Raw genomic sequence first — 21,160 nt, 5'->3', positions numbered from 1 at the left:
CAGTTCAGGTTTACTTACTTGTGTCTGAGTTTGATCCTCATCTGATTCTGGCAGGCAATGCGGTAATAGTCACTTCCCTGTGCATGTAGGAAATGGCGCCATCTGCTGGATAATTCAGAAAAAAAGTGTCTCCCTTTGCTTGATGATGCCCACGATAAAAGGTTTCCTCTGCATTTGTCCAACAATTCCCAGTGTGTTCTAGCAAGATTTGACATATTTGTTATTGACTTGATGGGGATTCAAACCATCATCGTGGTAGGAATACACGTGAAGCATAGGTTTACTCTTTGCCGTTGGAAATTAACTGTGTTTGAAATTTAGCATATACAGTTCATCATAGTGTCATTACAGTCTTAAGCCGGCAGAGGGAGCCAAACCTTTATTTTTGAGTGCCTTTGCCTTGACAGTGGCTACATTTACATGAACATGGAAGCCAAACCTGCCTACATGAATCACCTGGAAATATACAGTTGAACTAAACTAAGGTTATCCAGTTTTCAATTGTAGAAGTTGGACAATATGCTTCTATTTGCTGGTTTATACAGGGAACATGTGATTGTTAAACAGGCTTTCAGTGCTTGTAAGGCTTCAGTCCAGATCACCTATTACAGCACTGAGCGTCTGAAGAACATTCCTCCTCACAAAAACAAACAGCAGAGCCCCTGAGTCATAGCACTGTGCCGGGAGAGAGAGAGAGAGAGAGAGAGAGAGAGAGAGTGAGTAAGGGAGAGAGAGAGAGAGAGCGAGAGAGAGACGCACACTGCTTGCCGTCAGGAGGCCAATGATGTCATGGTGATGTCAGTGCCTCTAATTGTAAATTGCACACACAGGCTGGCTGCCGGCTGTGGTGAGGTTTCAGTCAGGCAGAGCAGATGAAGGGACCGTTTCTCTTGGAAGAGCTGGCAGTGAACATGGCTGTGACCGGGGATGAAACAGAAACAGGTAAGACTGCTGGGATGTGTTTGACTGCTCTGTGTTCAGACTGTGTGATGATGTCTGTGATTTGAATTACTCATTTATGGAAGTTTTCAGTCATTGTGAATGATGTTTACATCTGTCAGCTCTGCTTAGAACAATGAATATGGGGACATTTAAAGAATTTGTCTTCATTCAATAAAAGAAATGATCAACATTACTTTGGTTTTATAAGAATTGCTTGAGATTTGTTGTGTTTTGTGTTGAGATTTTACACTTTGTCACTTTACAAGGCTGTTGTAAAGTGACAATGGAGCAATTTATAGAATAACCTGTTACATTATTGTCTGAGGTCAGATATTATATTTTTGCGAAGGTCTTTTGAAAAGAAACACTTTTTCAGTATCAGTCAGCCCCCCCTCCTCTCCTCCTCCTCCTCCCCCGCTCCAGTGCTCTGCCCACTCACATCGTAGGGGGCTGACGTCACTGCTCTTCCTGGAACTAACCTCCAACAGTGACATGTAAACGTGAACCAGTGAATAAGATTAACGCTGACGTCAGTCTCTGTCCATGCTGCTGTTAGAGCCGCTTGCTCTTGTAACTGCAACACGTCATAGTATGAATCATCAGCATACAACCACTGGATACACGATACACAGGCTGGGAGAGGAAGATAAGAGCAGGGTTGTCTCTCTCTCTGCTTTTGATTAGAGCTTGTTACAAGGATCCTTATTAGTCAGGAAGGTGAGAGTTAAATATAAGATTTGAATATTACTCTAAATATTAAATATTGGATTTAAATACTAAGTTATCTAGTTGATCAACTGTTTGCATCTAGAGGACTTAAGAAACCATGATTTGCATTGATTAAGCAGAAGAAAGATCATTCTGTGTACGACTCATACACCACAAATACTTACATGGACAAGGATATGGACTGTTAGTGTATATTTTGGTGATGTAATCAGTTTAAAATACCCAAAGGCTCATGGTTGACAGGTTTGAGGCTCTTCTCACTTCACCACACTGACATGTTGCCTCCATGTCTCCTTTCTCCCACAGGCCCTGCAGGCACAGGTGGCTGTTCTGGCTACCAACCACATAAGCTGCCCAGCTCCAGCCTGGCTCAGGGGGGGGCCATGGCCAACATTCAGCGCTCCCAGCACCTCGGCGAGGACGCGTCAAAACGGAAGGAGCTCCGCCTGATGAAGAACAGGTACACACAGGAAACCAGAGCAGCTTACTCAGCCAGGCGTCCTTCCTGCTGTGTAACACACACACAACTACCAAATGATAATGCTGAAAATAACTGCAAGTAATAATAAGAGGTAGCAGCCTGTCATTACTCCACTGCCTGATCTCATTCTTAGGTTGTCTGTCTGTTAACTGCTCTGTTATGTACGACTGAGCTGTCTGTCATCACTGAGAAAGTTGCTTTTTGCTTTTCTGCTTTGCTGTAAACAACCTTGTGTCACACGCATTGATTAGATGTTCCTGATCATGTGCCTCAGATCAGTCGTCACATTTCTGTCCCAACGTTTTATCTTTCTTTGGTCTCCGTTGTGTTTGCTTGATTATTATCTGAGGCATGACCAAAGGCTTCTTTTTTCCACCGTGACTCAGTGTCGGTTGTTATCATCGCTGTTTACAGGGAAGCTGCTCGACAGTGCAGACGAAAGAAGAAGGAATACGTCAAATGCCTTGAGAATCGCGTGGCTGTGCTGGAGAATCAAAACAGAACTCTGATTGAGGAGCTGAAAGCTTTAAAGGACATCTATCAACACAAAGTGGACTGATTACTGTGACCATGGGGATTGATGAGATTGTGTGTATGGCACTCTACTTCTAAAGAGTGAATTGAAGGCTCACACACACACACACACACGCACGCACGCACACGCGCACACACACACACACACACACACACGCACACACACACACGCACACACACACGCACACACACACGCACGCACGCACGCACGCACGCACGCACGCACGCACTCACACACTTAAATAACACTCCTTGTCCACGTTGTTATTTGTGTGAACACAATGGTGTTGATGTTTCTGGCTCTGGAGACGCACGAGCCCACAGCATTCAGTGCTGTGTTATCAGTGTGTATCAGTGAGGAGCTGCTGTCGCTCTGCACACAAAGGCTGCAACAACAGACACACTGGAGTTGGGACCCAAGCCCAGTGAGGACGTACAGAAGTGGACCATCAGAACAGGAGCGTCTGGAGAAGCTCTGCTGTTGCTTTCATCACATTCCTCTGTTGTCGCTTCATCATTTGGCCATATTAAAGGGCTTTAGCTGTGTTATAGATATTTAGATATTTATATTCAGGGAAGTGGTGCTACAGACCAAACGATCAAAGACAGAATTCTAGTTTCAGTAATGGTAATGTCTGAATCTTTTAAATCTAAATAAATGAGAATAGCAGCTCAGCAAACTCTCTTTAGTTCAGCTTCACTGCATTTCTCCTCCATCTTCACAGTGCAGTGTTCAGACTGGTGATGACTTTGATTCTCCTGTGATATGAATATGAGTGTGACAGACAGACAGTATGCTGCATTTTTGTACATTTGCCTGTGAGTGTGTTTTGAATCGCCTGTGTACAGAATAGACATGATACACACGTGTTCAATCAATGAAGCTTCAACATACGTGTGGTGGCAAGATTCATAAATATTTTACATACATATTTAATATATGAACTCAGTTTTGTTTAGTAGATTTTGCTTGGCTTACTTAATGGTGATGTGTCCTTTATAAATGTTTTTAAAGATGTATTTGCTTTAATAAATTGCATTGTTCAGTTTCTCTGTGCTTTGGTAAACAAAGAAACAATAAAGAAAAAGGTTTTAAAGTGAATATGAACAGCAACCAAACAGTGAAGAGGCTCTGTGATCTGTGATGGGGACGAATCTGATCAATATCTGATTCTGTAAACCAGACAGACCCTGACACAGTTAGCTTATAAAACCAAGAGAATCCTCTGTACAATAACTTCTGACTCATTTCTGATGAGCTTGGGTTTGAAGTGGGGAACATAGATATCACTTCTTTGAGGAATTAATCAGGCGAGCAATGATGCTGAACTGAAATCTTCTGAGTGTGTTTCCTGTGTGATTGAACATTTATCGCCATGCTGAGTCTGAACCTTGGAGTGTGTGTGCAGAACATGATGTGTTGTTCTTCCAGCGTGCCGACTTCACGGTGCCATAACAAAGTAGATTACAGATACACTGTGATGCTACACTCTGCACTCAAATAACATATAATGTGTTTACTCTTAATTATTCATAGTGGGAAACATGTATGGGACCACCCTAGCCCCACCCATAATGACATCATGATTGGAGCCACAGTTGACATAAGAGACTTGAATGGCACGACCCCAGCCCCCCATAATGACATCATGGGTGATGTCATAGTTGACTCACACTACTTTAGAGAGAAAATCTCTAAAGTGGAAATCAAGCCGCATTCCATTCTGGAGGACAGCTGTTTGGATCATGCCAAAGAAAAAGCGTCTGTCACTGTCGGCAAGCCGCAACGCAAAACGCAAGAGGTCAGCTCGAGCGAATGGATCTCCACAAGAGTCAGGTAACAATGACCTAATGTGAACAGGACTTCATGTAAAACGCGAGGCTTGGGTCAGAGGTGAAGTGGGTAAAATGTCAGAGAGAGGATGTTACAGAAGGGTCGGCAAGAAAAGGTGGAAACACTCAAAGAGGCTGGAGGGGCAGAGTGGAGGAAGACGGGTCAGGGGAGGCATGGGTAACCATTAAGAAAGGTCGGGTCAAAAGAACAGCATTTCTCTAGTTTTGTTAAAGGACGAGGGCGTTCAGTCATACATTATAAAACCGTTTTTACATGGAACATCCCAGTTTCACATGTTGGAGATGTTCTTCTGTGTTAGTGCTCCCTCCTCTCACACTCCTGTATGAGGGGAGGCAGAGATATGGAAGCAGAGCAGCTGAACAAAGGGTCCAGAGCTGCTGTGATTTGTCCTGCACCTGGTCCTATTGTGAAAGCCACCGTCTTCCTGTCCAGTCGATTACAAAACAGGCAACTTCCACCCTGATGGACACAAGACTACACACTGGAATGCGCTGGAAGGGAACAGGAAATAGATTTTGGTTTAAACAGTGTAGGCGATCCAGAGCCTTAGTTCAATAGAATTATTTTTACTAAAATCTGTATTTGAGTATTAGAATCTTTTAAAATGAAGCTCTTTACTAAACAATGTATTGATAACAGCATACTGGAGGTGTACATACAATATTGCAAGACTGATTGGCTTTCACATTGTTGCAGAAAAATATATCTGAATACTAAAAACATTATGTTGAAATGTGTCCAAGTTCTATTGACAAGGGCAATGCACTTACCAACCACCAGGGTTCGCCCCAGCACCAGGTCTATGCCTTTCACAGAGTCTCTTTCATACAGTATTCATTTGTATCCTTTTCAATCCCTGTACGCGCACATTGCCCAGTCGGTCGTGTTTCAAAAGTTTGACTTTGTTTATTTTAACTACTGCTAACGAGTGAATGCTGCGTTTTAACCAGGATTTAGTGCCGTTGTCAGAGTTGGCAAAGCCTTATATTGAACGGTTACGATGAGTAGAGAATGGCAGATATTCATGTTTTGGTCAATTACAACTCCAAACCAGGGACATCATAGACACAGTAAGAGTTCATATATATTTTAATATAACAGCAACTTTGACTTAGGTTATGTGTAATTTATAAACCAACAAAATTTAATCAAGCACGAATTAAAAAAAAATGTTTTAATAGTGTATGGTGAAGAGTACAATATGTCGTTAAAGTAATAAATATGAATCCTATTTTATTCTCCATAATAATTCTCACTCGTATCCGCCCACTTGAACCGGAAGCTCTTCGTCCACAGCCAGTGGCACATTTGGTAAAATGCGTTGACGGCAGTCGGAAATATTAAAATTTGGAATTGTAAACGTGCATGAGTATTGTAGGTTTAAGATGGGTGTGGAACACTACAGAGGAGCAAATTAGTACATCATGCTTCAAACTAACTATTTTAATAATTACAATGTTGCGGTTTGAACTTTACTTTTCCAAATGTCCAAGCTTGAGTTGTTTTACATTCCAAGTAATTCAGTTATATCCAAAACAATTCACACTTTGAATATTTTTTACTTGTTGCTAAATTGATTAAAAGATCAATCGACCATTGAAAGCCGCCCCCTCTTCCCCTGAAGTAACTGTCCACTTCGGAATTGCGTCGCCTGACTTCCGTATTTACGTGGAGTCCGTGAAAGCATCATTACAACGGATGTAGCAGCAGTGGTCTCAACAGTGCATCGGCAACCATGTAGCACTGAGTGAAAACAGCTTTCCCCCTCTGATATAACATGTCGGAATATTCCTCCGTGTCGTTATCAAGTATTATATTATCAACATGTGTTTGTGCGGACAATTGAACGGTTGAATCGAAGCAATAAGGCCAGAGGGAGTCGACAGCGAAGCCGAAGCCGAAGCCTCTCTACCCTCGCCTGGAGGTTCGGACGGGTACGAGTAACATTGGACCGCTGTTCCGCTTTACCAGCCGAGCCGAATTTCCAATGGTTCTTCTCCTGCAGCTTAGCGTGTTTTTAGAAGCGAGGAAGGGCGTGTAACGCTAACGGATACCGGGGCTCGTTCCGACTTTAGCAGCAGCTGTCTGTCCGCGTTACCGCCCCATTTTCCTCCCCTAGCGTCCTCAGTAGGGAGCTAGAGGGGCTCACACTCACACTCGGGTTTGTTTTGGGGGGTTAAATCTCACCGCAAACAGCTTCCACCATGGGGAATACAACCTCCTGCTGCGTGTCGTCAAGCCCCAAACACCGGAGGAACAACCACTCCAGGCTGGAGCCGTACCGCCCGGAGCCGGAGCTGAGCCGGGAGGACACGGGCTGCAACCTCCAGCACATCAGCGACAGAGAGAACATAGACGGTAAGATGGACCGGAACCGGTCTGTGGTGTTGTTAAGGAGAGGTGGGATGGTGGGGGTTAATGTTTGTGTGGATGTATGAAGATGTTTAGACTGTAGTGTTCATTAGAGTGTGGAACATCTGTGGGAATGAGCCACCCACCCTCTTTCCCTTCTGATTGGACTAAACCAAGCATTGATCTGTTGTTTGTAGAGATCAGCAGAATCAAAGGGTCCAACAATGTAGGGATGTTAGAATTCTTCTGTTGGACAAATGTCACAGTTGTCACGTCGCTTTAGTATTAAAATGTTGGGATTAAATCTCTGTGATCTCAGGTTTACAGCTCCTTTACTTACATTTTGGTAATCTCTTCCTTTTAAGCATACTCAGTGTGAGTAGGAGTGTGTGTGTGTGTGTGTGTGGATCTGTGAATGGATCCACTGAGAGAGGCAGGATTTGACGCATGACTTCTGAACTTGCCTCATGGTGGCCATGTGTCTGTGTGTGAAGTCGGGTGGTGTGTGAATCTGTGTGCCAGTGGGAGGAGATGTGAGAGTGACGGACTGTTTACTGCTGTGTGTCCATTCACTTCCTCTGGAGAGCCCAGTAAGGAATCACCAGCGATTCATTTAAACCCTAATTAACACCAGCGTACGCACATGGCAGAGCAGAGCAGAGCCCCGCAGAGTTTCCCTCAGTGTGTCCGTACACAGATACACACACCAGCTTTCTCCCTCCATGTTCTACAAGCCTCAATGACTTAACTTAAGAACTTTGTCTTCTCTAAAGAACTTTAAGAATATCCCAAACATCATGTCATCATCTTTCTGTCATTAGTTTGATAATCTGTAGTCTCAGATTGTGTGTGTCATGTGTCTTGGGCTCATGTGTTACATCAGTGAAGGTTTCCTTGTGTTGTCCACGTGTGTGTGTGTGTGTAACCTTTGTAACGACTTGCTTGAACACCCTGGAAGAAGAGATACTGTACCTGGGTTACTTACTGAAGCTGGGTTCATATTCACACAGTAACTAAATAAGATGTTAAATTTCTTCTGTCCTGATTGTGATCTGGCAAAATCTTCGGCGCACAACGTTTGCATCCATGTCTGAGTGAGAGCAGGAGAGTAAAAACATCCCAGCATGCCCTTGTTCTCCCTCCCCATCTGACGGTTGTTGTTGTTTTGAGCCTGGGTCAGCTCGGTCTGACTCAGTCAGACAAAGCTGTCAGCAGTGCAGCCGCCCGGGCTCAATGGTGTCGCTGTGCTGAGTCCAACCGTCTGCATGATGTCACACAGCACAGCCAACCAGTGTGTGTCTGCCAGAGCATGTGAGCTGGACCAGGGTTGGAAAAGAAACGTTTCAAGCATTAACACACTTCAAACTAGGAAGTATAATGAGAAACCTACTGCCAGAGAGAGCAAGGGAAAGTTCTGTTTTTTGTTGAAAGCTGTTATTCAACTTATTACTGTTTACTGCTTACTGTCATTAGCGATGACCCCTTGACCCTTTGACCCGGCTGCTGGACCTCTAATGGCATTCCAGAGGCACGTGGGCTCCTGTCCCTTTCTTCTAGAACTCAGTCTGTATCAGTAAACGGTTCCATTGGGGGGAAACGCCTGCCCTGTAGGCCGGACTGGACTTCATGTTTAGGACTTAAATAAGGATGTAAATATGTAATCATGCATCAGCTGTGACCTGCTGATGCAACGAGACGGCTTATCTGTCTTTACAAAGTGGCTTAAGAGTGAGGAAACAGATGCCCGAGTGTTCAACCAACGTGTGTGTGTGTGTGTGTGTGTGTGTGTGTGTGTGTGTGTGTGTGTGTGTGTGTGTGTGTGTGTGTGTGTGTGTGTGTGTGTGTGTTGTGCATGTGACGAGGGGGAGAAAATTTGCCATGAGAGATGCCGGCAGTGATACACACACACACACACACACACACACACACACACACACACAATGCTGTACATGTACACAGAACACACACACAGTGGCTCCTCAGAAGTCTTGAGTTGTTCCTTGAAGTCGCCTCTTCCTCTCTCAGATCAACAGAATCGCCTCTTCTGCACAAACACACATCCAGTCTTCACACACTCCCCCCCTGTGCACTCGTGTGTTCTTACGGTTCTGATGACAGCGAGGCGTTAGGGTGGAGACGTGGGTCAGTTTGTGTGTGAAGGTGGTGGAGATGCTGATGACCCCGGGTACACAGGCTCAGATGGGAGCTGAGCTTAATGCCTGTTATCTATAGAGAGGCTGTTCAATTGATTCTCATGGGAACGTAAATCAATAGAGTGTGAATTTGATCTCTCTCCAGTGTTCAGGCCTCTGTGATTCCTGCTGTCAGCGTCCATATCCAGCTTTTGGAACGGGCAATTCTCATCGCAAAGGTCCACAATAACATAGGTCCCTATTCTGTACCTGCATCTTCTTCTTCCTCAGGCGTGTGTTTCACATCACAGGGGTCCACAGTGGTCCCAGTCCACTTCCACAGCTGCTTGTGTCTGATCTATATTCTCATGCCTGGTTGCCTGGTTGTAGAAACGTTTTGATGCTGTTGGAATGAGAGAGAGAGAGAGAGGAGAGAATCTTTCTTTGTGTGAGAAGCGTCTGGGGGAATAAGAAGAAGCAGACGGAGCTCCAGCCCTGTTTGGGTTTTATTTAACATAGACATGTGTAAATGAGCCGTGGCCCCGGGCCCGGCCTTCATCTCTGTCTCATCCCTCTTACAGTTACTTATTTCTGGAGCTCACACACACACACACACACACTCACTCACTCACACACTCACACTTACTTTGATTAGTCTTGCTGGCAGGCTAATTGAAATATGAACATAGAGTATTCATGCCTGGTTGATGAGCTCGGAGAGTCTCCAAACAATGACTTCCAGACGAGTTGACCTGGATGTTCACGCTCATGATGCTGCTTCAGGTGAAAATGAGTGTTGACCCATTGTTTTATATCCTCCACATGGACCTGCAGCTGGAGTAATTCAATAACAAAAGAGGTCTATTGAAAATTAGAGAGCTGGAGCAGGAGACGGACTCGCTTGTGTGTTCAGATGCAAACACTGACACACACACACACACACACACACACACACACACACACACACACACACACACACACACACACACACACACACACACACACACACACACACACACACACACACACGGAGCTGCCGTTTCAATAGCAATAAGTTGCATTGTTTATGTCAAAGTGAGCCAATTTAATTGATTGATGTTGACAATGACACGTTTATACGGAGCATATTGGCACAGGAAGTGGGAACCTAGCAGCTTCATAATGCCCGGCAGCATTTCATTAAAAAAGCATCTCTGGCAACACAGCGTCTTTTTCTGTGTATCTCTGCACATTTTCCCAGGGTTTTCCTTCAAGAATATAATAATGCTGCTCCAACATTATTACTAAAAAGTGTGTTCTCAAGCACTTTTCTAAGTCTTAAGTGTATCGCACCCTTACACAGATACACACACACAGCTGAGAGTGTGTTTGACTGTGAGCCTAGTGAGCCTGAGAGTTGCTTAAGGCACAGAGGTGTGTTTGATGGTTGAAGGATATCTGGTTTCATGTCTTCTTAAGCGACTCTCTTTGGTGAAACATTTTCTGTAAGTTTGGGGCAAATTTAATTTTTGGTCCAATTTCCCAAAATAATAGTGTAACCATGGACCAAATGGTTTGTTTTTGTAAAAATGTAGTGTTTAGGAGTTGAATTCCCTTTGATAACGGTAGGGGAGGCAGTCGTACTGATGAATGAATGAATGAATGAATGAATGAATGAATGAAACCTAAGCTGAAGCCATATTCCACACGTTTCCCCTCCAGACCCTTAAGTGATGTAGACCCTCCTCTCCGGTGCTGCGTGGATCAGGTTCTGCAGAGACAGATGCTGGGTGGCAGGAAGGGAAGTGAGGAGGAGATCGTATTGCCCTTTTTCTAAAGACGGCAGACATCACAGTGTTGTTGAGCAACGTGTCCGCTGTCAACCCCCGATAGAGCTTTGACCCATTTCTGTGACGGCTACAGAACATGTCTAGATGAAGGATGCTGTAGGACATGTGTGTGTGATTGATCTGTAGAGAGATCTGTGATTGCTTGAGCTCTGTGGTGATAGCTGTTCCTTCATCTCCCCTCACAGTCACAGTCTAAATCACACTCCTGCTTTGAATTTTAGAGAGCGTTCCTTGGACCGGACTTCCTGTCAACAGTCTTGATCATTAGACCTCACAGCCATCTCTTCTCGAGTCTTAGCTGGTGGTTCTTTGGCACCTCTATGTTGCAGAACCCTCCACCTGCCGCTCGTGTCACGCAGTGTCACGACACCGCCGCGCTCGCCGAGACCCCGGGAGCAATTAGGGCCAGCGCAGAGCGGCGGAGGAAGATAAAGAGAGCAATTGGAGGGAGAAGACAGCGAGGCCCCGGCCCGTCGCTGCCTTTGATGGGCCTGCCTCTGCCATCTGAATCGTTTCAAGCCGGCGTTGCCTAGTTACGGCGAACAGACGATGTGGGGATGGAGGGGAGAGAGGGAGATGGGGGGGGGGGGGGGGGGGGGGCGAAGAGGGACAGAAAAAGAAGGTGGGTCTACTGTTCTCAGCTGGGTGCGCAGTAAATGAGGCTTCACCCTGCTGACAGACTCGCTTGACCCAGTTCCATGTGAAGAGGAGGCTGTGAAGGAGGCGTGTGGGCTCCTAAAGAAAAGACAACAGGACAGGACCCACTTTCCCTCTCACAATGGATGAAGAGTGGAAGTGCTTTAAAGTGAGGCTGGGGTCTTTTCTATTTGCAGTTAAACCGTTTTCCACAACTGCTTTTCCCAAGGAGAGCCCCAGGCAGCAAACACACACTCCTCCTGTGAGTATTAAACTCTGGAGATTCTGGCGTTGACGCAGTTTGCCTCTCGCTGTGTTTGCCGCTCTGAAAGGTGCTCCCCCGTTGCATAAACCCCCAGTTGGCGGCGGCCCACACGATCGGTCCGACGCCGTAAGAACTGAAATAAGAAATGCCGTTGCGAAACGTTGACACGGGCCTCGTCCACGACACAGGAAAGTGTCAACAATTCAGGTGTGAGAGCCATTCCTGTTGAGCAAACATTGAAAACAATGCCCGATGTCCTGCCGTGAACTCAGGGGAACACACACACACACACACACACACACACACACACACACACACACACACACACACACACACACACACACACACACACACACACACACACACACACACACACACACACACAGCTCGTGTTCCAGGGCCACAACGCTGCAACGCAACAGATTCTGCTCTCTCCTTTTCAGGTTGAACTGAAGATCCAACCTTTTGCTTCAGGCACCTATGAGTCCATGTTTGGACACGTGTGTTTGTAGACGTGAGCGTGTAGGAGAGCACGATGGCACTGTCTTCACTCAAGCAAACACTTAGGTCCCCAAAGCCACCGTCTTAACAAAGTGTCTAGATTTGTCATAGATAGATTTGGGGTAACGATCACCTCCTTATGAAGAGAACACGTTTGCAGTATGCTTTCTGTTCCCATTGGTTCTGACCAGGATGTTGCCGTGTGTGTGTTGGTACGAATGTGCGGAGGGCGTTGTGTTAAGAGGCCAACTGTAATTTTGCCCTCGTTCCCCCGGGGGAGGCGAGTCACTCCTGAAGGCGCCCGAGTGCTGAGCAAGGCAGGAGAGGGCAACCTAATGAGGCAGAACTGAGGGATTAGCTGAGGAGTAGTGAGAGCGAACCCTCTGTGTGTGTGTGTGTGTGTGTGTGTGTGTGTGTGTGTGTGTGTGTGTGTGTGTGTGTGTGTGTGTGTGTGTGTGTGTGTGTGTGTGTGTGTGTGTGTGTGTGTGTGTGTGTGTGTGTGTGTGTGTGTGTGTGTGTGTGTGTGTGTGTGTTTGTGTTTCCTCTGTCTTTGTGGCTGGCAGCAGGGGGTCGGCGGGTCGTTTCCCTGCTTGCTAAGCCGGAGCCTGGTGAAGAAGCAGAAGTGAAGCACTCGATGGTCTCACACTCACCTGTTAGACCGGTTTGATGAGGACTTATTGGGCCGTTGGAATTTTTTGTCTTTGGCGTTAATGTCCAGCAAGTAGTAACCATGGTCGCATAAACATCAGGGAATAGGTTGTTACACTTTTTTCTCTCGTAAGCCAAAATTGCAGAGTGTACACACACACACACACACACACACACACACACACACACACACACACACACATACACACACACACACACACACACACACACACCATACACACACACACACACACCACACACAACAGGAAGCACGCTGATATTAGTGAGCTCTGCCGACGTCCCAGGAAAGGGATTGCTATTTTCTGTCGACCTCAGGTGTGTGTGTGTGTGTGTGTGTGTGTGTGTGTGTGTGTGTGTGTGTGTGTGTGTGTGTGTGTGTGTGTGTGTGTGTGTGTGTGTGTGTGTGTGTGTGTGTGTGTGTGTGTGTGTGTGTGTGTGTGTGTGTGTGTGTGTGTGTCTGTGCAGCTTCACCTGGAGGAGTTATTGATTTGTTTATTATTCCTCCTCACACTGCATTTCTACATACAAGTCTCTTTCACCTGCTGCAGCTTTCATGTTGTCCTGCTCCCCTCTTATCACACACACACACACACACACACACTTCAAACAAGAGCACAGAGCAGACTGTATCTGTGTGTGTGATAGAGTAGTGAATGCCTGAGTGCAGATAAACATCCTGTACGTTCACAAGGGCTGCCACATACGTGACCCGGGCCAGAACCCTCTCTGAGCTCTGCAGGGTTCAGTCTAGTGAACCTGGACTCTGTTGGACCCTCACACCCACCTGGACCCCACTGTGTGTGTGTGTGTGTGTTGTACGCTCTGCTACGATCTCCCTCACTACCTTTCGCTCTCTCAGGTTCAGAAGCTCACACGCACACACGCACACACGCACACACGCGCACACACGCACACACACGCACACACACGCACACACACGCACACACACACACACACACACGCACACACACAGTGGTTATCAGGCTGAGTTTATCGTGCGGTGCTGCAGTCGTATACCTGTTAGTTAGTTAGTGATGTGATGAAGTGCAGGATGAAGACTTTGGGCTCGGCCGCTCTAAACTGCACTCACAGGGCCGTTTAGCGGAGACGGATGAGGTCTGAGGTCTGAGGCCAGGCCGGAGAGAGGAGCAGCAGGAGGGAGACGGTGTATTCAGAGTAGAGGGGTTGTGTATCTTCAGTTTGACGTGGACGTTGTGTTTGCCTCTGACGCTCTTTGGAACGCGTGGCAGCTCTGCTTTGTTTCGCCGCGCTCGCAAAAACCTCACACCGACGCGACAAAGGAAATCATTTTGATGGGAAACTGTGAATCCAATCCCCAGAGCCTTTTTCTCACACACACCCCATACGAGTGTGTGATGGTGTGTGTCCTCGGCAGATGGTTTGGACATCGCAGATTGTTCCACATCAGCGCTCAGATGAGAGTGTGTGTGCTACTTAAACCGCCGCGCTAAATATAACCACTTATTAGGAGTGTCTAACTCAGAACACAGAATCTACCCGCGCTTGTTATCTTAATGACGTGTGTGTGTGTGTGTGTGTGTGTGTGTGTGTGTACCGTTTGATAGCACGTGGTTGACAGCTGGGCAGTGCCCGTGCTCAACCATCTGGATCCCCTCAGCCAGCGACCCTTCCTGTCTGTGCTGATGTTACCACCTGAAACCGCCGCCCCCGACCTCCAGGCCGCAGCGAGAACGCAGCCAAGCCACGTATGGGAATAGCCAGAATGTGTGAACGACAGCGCCCCCCTATGGTTGTTGAAGGCAGGACAATACTGGTGTGATGGATTAAATAGAGAGCTAGGAGAGGAGAGGAGAGGGTTCTCATACTGTGTGTGTCAGTGTAGGGTCACATCCCCTCACACAGAGCTGTGGTGAGCGTCCCCCTCATACCTCAGCCTGCCACACTACCATTGTGTGTGTGTGTGTGTGTGTGTAACCACCAATCCCCCCCTCTCTTCCTCTCCTTCCCACTTCCTGAAACGCAGGAAGTGGGGCGACCGCGTCTTTCCCAGCTGGTAGGACGGCAGCAGCAGCGAGTCAGAGGCTGGAGCCGGGCCAGGGGTCAGCGGCACCGGCCCTGGAGCAAGGCACACCCGGGGGTTGCGTGCAGATTTGGCAACTTCCTGTCTTAGAAATCTGGATATCTGCGGGAAATAAGAAAAAGTCCGACCGGCTTGGGTGTTGGTCCTTTCAATGACATCATCCCACAAACCAGGAAGTTGTGTGTGTGTGTGTGTGGGGTCACCACCTCCCATTGTGTGGGTGTGTGTGTGTGTGTGTGCCTTGTTCCCTCTTTTCCTTCAAACAAGGGACGAAGTGTGTGACAAGTGTGCTTCTCTGTGATTTGTGTTTCCTTTGCTGTGATCACTTCTGCTTCTACTTGGCCTGAGCCGGTTGAATAGTTACAGTATCGTCACACATTAGCAGAGATCCAGGTGTTGTTGGTTAATATCCACACACACACACACACACACTCCTCTCGTCTTTGTGTCTGTAAACGTTCCCCCAGGTTGTTGGGCGTATTAGATTACATCGTCTCATTCTCTGCTGAAGTTCAGACGGCCCAGACAACAGTGTGTGTCTGCTCCACTAACCCCGGCCCTGTGAAGGAACACAGACAGGCTCAAAGTACAAGAAGAAGAATGAACTCAATCTGTAAACCAACACAAGTGAGCCAAAGTTGTTGTTGTTGTAACTGGTTTGTTTAAAATGGAACCACTAACCTGCTTGAGTTTGACCTTCAGTCTGAAGAGTTTAATGGCCTTAACTCTAATAAATCCACTCTTGTAAAAGTCTAAAAATCTCTTTCTTGACAAACTTTCTTCTTCTTAGTGATCAATCTTAATTCTGCCCTGCTGTAATCAGACCTGCTGGCATGTGTGTGTCTGTTGTGTGTCTCTGTTGTGAGTGTGGTTAACCTCATGTATCTTGACCCCACTCGTGAATGTCTTGTATCAGGAGCCCCCTGGTGGCGGATCGGTGTACCTGCACTCTGACTCGGGGCCAAACTAACAGTGGCTCTCGGTGAAGGCGATTTACGGCGGCCTCGTTCTGCACGCTCCTGTCCGCTCCTGTCCGCTCCGGTGATTTAGCCCAGCTGCCGTGTTTGTAAAGGCGACGATTTAAAAGGAATCTATATCTGGCTGCTGTGTTTGCTTAGCGCATCGATTTACAAATCAGCGTTTACACAGCGCCGCGTACAGAAACACTGCTAGATGACTGATTGGTTTTCCATTCAGCTCAGAGAGAGAGAGAGAGAGTTCAGCTCCTACAGCCAGTGACACACAGTCCAGTCTAACATGAGGTCATTCAGCCCAACACGGTTTGTTGTTCTGCTGAAACCCCAGGTGATCGTCTCAGTTAGGGTCTTGATTGACACTGTGGTTCAGATCCTCCGGTCCTCTGCTCTCCTCTCCTCTCAGCTCCACACCTCTGTTCATCTGCCGCTGAAAGAAGAGGAGAGGTTCAAGAACAAATACAGCACCAACGCAAACAATAGCAAGGAGGAAAACAGTGTATTGTGTATATAAGTGTTTGACGTCTGTTTCTAATCTCCCTTCAGACACGTTGTTCTCTCAGCTGTGAACTAATCTAAAAAAAGCTAAACTAGTCTGGCTCATATCTGTTAACTCACTCTCTCTCTCTCTCGCTCCCTCCCTCCCTCTCTGCAGATCTGCCTATGGAGTACAATCCCTCTGATCATCCCCGCGCCAGCACCATCTTCCTCAGCAAGTCCCAGACTGATGGTGAGCTGAACACTGAACACTTAAACATGACCTTGATGCTGGAATCTCAGCAGTGCTTTAACTCCTCCTCAGCTGACGAGTCGTTCAACCTATTCACACACATGAGCAGGGAAGAATACTGGGAACATTTCTCAGTACAATGCAGACTTGAACTCATAAACCTGTGCAGACCCTATAGAGTTACATAAATCCATTCTATAGGTCCCTGTAGGTTTGGTACCTCTACTCTTATATTCACAGGTTAACATGCTGCGAGTGGACACGTTTAGTACACACGCTTCAGAAACACGGGGCTGAGATGAAAGCTTTAGGAACACTGTGTTCGTCTCTTCTGCCTGTGCTGCGGTTCCAAATGCCGTGCAGTCAAACACACACACACACACACACACACACACTCGTCCTGTGCGTCGGTTCAATTCTGAACATTCTCTCTTATTAAAGGAGGAAACGCTCTTGGGTCTGGATTTCACACCGCTGCCAAATACACGCCGCAAATAATAAATCATGCTAAATAAGGACAGTGATGTCAGGAGGATGCATCCTTTTTTCCCCCCACAATGCATCAGAGATTTCCCTCAGGGCGCCCGCTCTCAGCATTCCCCCTCTCCTCCAACACGATCCTCACCGGGCTCTGTGTGGCTCTCATTGTGGGCCGCTGACCGCAGTTTGCGTCACACTGATGAGAACATGGTGCCAGCTAGTTGTGTGTGAGGTTTGGTGAGACACAAAGTGAGACACAAAGGTGCTGAGTGAGACTTATAAGAGTTCAGTCAGATGGCAAAATGTTTGAGTCCCTGTGCCTCAGATCGTCTCATTGTTGATATCGGAAACATGTAGAGACACGCTGACCTTTGTGTTTTTCAGTTGCTGTGCCCAACAAGAAAGGTAAGCGTGTGTGTGTCTGCTCACAGCAGGCAGGTAGGATGTAGGATGTAGGATGTAGGATGCGTACTGTGTGCTTCAGCTGGACTCTGCTCAGGCTGACTGGACCTCCATGTTGGCTTCAAGTGTGTTGTGTTCTCGTACTGAAGCTGTACAGCCTGGTGTTAGAGGCCAGCAGCTGATATATGTGTGTGTGTGTGTGTGTATATATACTGTGTGCGTGTGTGGGTGGGTGTGTGTCTGCTTAGCCTTGACCGACAAATCCTATTGTGACTCCTGAGATGACAAAGTGCATCAGAGAAGATAAGAGTGTGTGTGTGCTCCTCCTGACACGTCCAAACTGAAAACATACTGTTCCTGTTTAAAAATGGAACGAGAAATTGCCGCAGTCACGACTGTGATTGCAGCCCTCACTGTGAGCGAAAGTGCTGCTGAGCTCTGATAGCGCGCTCACAAGTCACAGCTCAGAGTGTGAGTGTGTGTGTGTGTGTGTGTCAGAGAGGTGAGAGACAGACAATATTGGGATGAGAGGTGCCAATTGTGTGTGTGTGTGTGTGTGTGTGTGTGTGTGTGTGTGTGTGTGTGTGTGTGTGTGTGTGTGTGTGTGTGTGTGTGTGTGTGTGTGTGTGTGTGTGTGTGTGTGTGTGTGTGTGTGTGTGTGTGTGTGTGTGTGTGTGTGTGTGTGTGTGTGTGTGTGTGTGTGTGTGTGCGCTGCTGCTGCTGCTGCGTCTCCAGCAGTTTGCTCTGTCAGCAGTTCTTCCCCTCCTTGTCTTGTACTTCAGCGAACACACTGTACATGCATAAATGTACAAACACACACATGGATGCACATACCAGCGTGTGTGTTAATATGTTACTAATTGGTGTGAGCTCTATAAAACGCAACAGCAGAATCCATCAGAGCCTTTATGCAGCCTGAGGACTCCTGACCTCCGCCCAGCCTGGACCAGTGCTGCCCCCTGCCTGTGTGGCTTGTGTACTGCACTGTTGCTGAGCTTGCAGCGTGTGCGCGCGCGTGTGTGTGTTGCCTGCAGCACTGACGCCTGTCCCCACATCTTCCTTTACAGTTCGGGAAAAGCGGAAGAGCCTCTACATCAACCATGTGAGTACAAACATCAAGGCAGAGAGCCGGAGGACGCAGTCAAGATAAAGTGTCTGAGCCTGTGTGTGTGTGTGTGTGTGCACATAGTAACTTTTATATTTTGTATTTGTTTTTGCAAGTTCACACACATTTCAGAGAGCAAGGTAACAAATTTAAAGATTACATCACCGTCCCTCCCTTTCCCCCAAATCTCACACACGCTCCATTTAGAAGCATCCAAGCATGAGTGTGTGTGTGTGTAGTGAAGCAGCACGTTCACCCTCCCCTCATGTAGATCGGCGTCAATCATCAATCCATCAAGTTAATGCCGTTCCCTCACGCAGTCGAGAGGCCGTGTTGACAGAGGAGAGACAGAAGACTTATGCCTGTAGACTTTTGTTCTGTCCACGTCGAACACAAATAGAGAAGTGATGCGTTTGCCTGTGTGTGTGTGTGTGTGTGTGTGTGTGTGAACCCCAGCATCATCCAGGGCCGGTGAGGAGGAAGTACAGCTCCTGCTCCACCATCTTCCTGGACGACAGCACCGTCAGCCAGCCCAACCTCAAATACACCATCAAGTGGTAACTCCGCCTCCATGTCCGTCCGTTTGAGTTCAGGCGGCTCGTTTCCAGTTTGAAACACAGTTTGTCTTTGTTTTGTCTCCACAGCGTCGCCCTCGCAATATACTACCACATAAAGAACAGGTACGTGTGTGTGTGTGTGTGTGTGGGTGGGTGTGTGGGTGTGTGGGTGTGTGTGTATGTCTGTGTGTGTGTGTGTGGGTGTGTGTGTATGTCTGTGTGTGAGTGTGAGACTGAGACTGATATCCTTCTGTTTTCTCCTTCCAGGGAAGTTGACGGCAGGATGGTGTTAGATATTTTTGATGAGAAGCTCCATCCACTGTCGGTAAGACCTTCAAGTGAACATACATGTCCATCTGTCCATCTTTAACCTCAGCCGGAGGATCATCAGGATCCTGCCGATGTAGTTTCAGATCAGTTCTTCCTCTGTGCAGTTTAATTTCTTATAAGTCCAGACTGTTAAATGTCAGACTTGTAATGGTTTCCCTTCTGTTCTGCTCATTCTTGTTCTGATCTATTGTAGAAAACTGAAATCCCTCATGATTATGACAAACACGACCCTGAGCAGAAGCAGATCTACCGCTTTGTCAGGACGCTGTTCAGCGCCGCACAGCTCACTGCTGAGTGTGCCATCGTCACATTGGTAAGTGTGTGTGCGTGAGTGTGTGTGACTGCTGACACTTCCACTGGAGTGTGGTCTCCTGCCTCCTCCCTCTGGTGTCGTGCCCTGCTGTCTCCTCTTTGCCTCTCACGTCATTCCTGCACCTCCTTCCCTCTCCTCTCACACTGGAGAAGAACCTCAGTAAACTCTTCTGTGTTATTGCTCATCAATTACATCACCGCTATTTGCTTCCAGCGCTGTATGAAACCTCTGCTAACACACAGCGAGGCTGAAGCTGCCCTCTGTGCCTCCCTACAGGCCCAGTCCAGAATATCTGAGAGAGTTTGAGTCAAAGTGAATCTGTTCTTACACGATGGAGTGGAAGCTGTGAGTGTGTCAGGTTGAGCTCTTTCCTCTCAGGAGGACTCCACTGTCAGGCATGTCTGTATAACCTGAGCACTGTACAGGAGGTGCTCTTCACTTCTCCTCTGCTCTAACCTGCTGACGTCTCCTCCTGTTCACCCGCAGATCAAAGAGGTTGATCTGTAAACATCTCCTTTTCTTTTGATGATAATATGTAATCAGCTTTTACAGTCAGAAACAAACTCTGCCTCCTCACACGTCTGCACACGTATGTCTTTTTTTATCATACTTTGTTCTGGCCTCCTGGGAGGGCGGAGCTCCTGGGGAGGGCGGGGCTAATGTGGCCCACTGGTGTCCCTGTATTGTGTTACTCTGAATACAGGAGTGTGTGGGTGGGTATGTCCCTTAAGCTGGTCAGTAACAGCAAAGCAAGCACCCTTACATACACACACACACACACACACAGGGCCTGCCTCCTCCGGCCCTGTGGAGTAAAGGTCTGGCATGCCAGCAGTAATTGAATCGGGCTGGGGGCCGGTCATTATGAGCTTAGCCTCGCCAACAAGGATAACTTTAGACCCTGGAGGTGAGAGGAGAGGAGAGGAGAGGAGAGGAGAGGAGGGCTGGGCTCCTTCCTGACAGCCACACTCACTGCAGCATGGCATCATAGAACGGGAAAAGGAATGCTTCTCCTGGGAATGGCAGCCGGCCCAACACCAAACACCAAACACCCCCCCTCACATTGTGTGTGTGACGTTGATTGCATCATGTCAGATTGTTTTGGTCAAAGGCAAAACAAGGAAACGAGTCTTAATTCTTTTGTCGTTATCAAACCTTTCCTTCTCTGACTCGGGTCGTCTCCGTGACAAACGAGAACATCGTCTCTCTCCAAACTTCCGTCTTTTTTGGGGCAGAAAGCTGAAGTTGACCCAGAGCTTGAGTGTAAAGAGTTTAAAGCAGC

General features: G+C 47.3%; 2 protein-coding genes across 2 annotated transcripts in view; both read left to right on the top strand.

Annotated features, from left to right (window-relative positions):
- The first annotated feature begins 822 nt into the window (after positions 1–822).
- On the top strand, positions 823–3,876 carry LOC142988819 (cAMP-responsive element modulator-like). Its single transcript, XM_076138102.1, has 3 exons — positions 823–942; positions 1,978–2,131; positions 2,567–3,876. Exons 1-3 carry the CDS (start codon positions 873–875, stop codon positions 2,709–2,711), a joined length of 369 nt encoding a protein of 122 aa, XP_075994217.1. The 5' UTR covers positions 823–872; the 3' UTR covers positions 2,712–3,876.
- Positions 3,877–6,210: 2,334 nt separating this feature from the next.
- ccny (cyclin Y) overlaps positions 6,211–21,160 on the top strand; it is a 19,661-nt gene continuing 4,711 nt past the window's right edge. The window contains exons 1-7 of the mRNA XM_076138070.1: positions 6,211–6,899; positions 16,617–16,691; positions 18,641–18,675; positions 19,135–19,235; positions 19,323–19,358; positions 19,503–19,560; positions 19,759–19,878. Coding sequence (XP_075994185.1) covers positions 6,746–6,899; positions 16,617–16,691; positions 18,641–18,675; positions 19,135–19,235; positions 19,323–19,358; positions 19,503–19,560; positions 19,759–19,878 — 579 coding nt within the window. The 5' untranslated portion in view covers positions 6,211–6,745. The remainder of the gene's footprint in view (positions 6,900–16,616; positions 16,692–18,640; positions 18,676–19,134; positions 19,236–19,322; positions 19,359–19,502; positions 19,561–19,758; positions 19,879–21,160) is intronic.

The sequence above is a fragment of the Genypterus blacodes genome, unplaced genomic scaffold, assembly GCF_046128005.1.
Source record: "Genypterus blacodes isolate CSIRO-AG114 ecotype Tasmania unplaced genomic scaffold, CSIRO-AGI_Gbla_v1 ptg000348l_1, whole genome shotgun sequence".
NCBI classification, from domain to species: Eukaryota; Metazoa; Chordata; class Actinopteri; order Ophidiiformes; family Ophidiidae; genus Genypterus; species Genypterus blacodes.
Note: the sequence above shows the minus strand (reverse complement) of the source record. Positions and strands in the feature narration are given on the sequence as shown.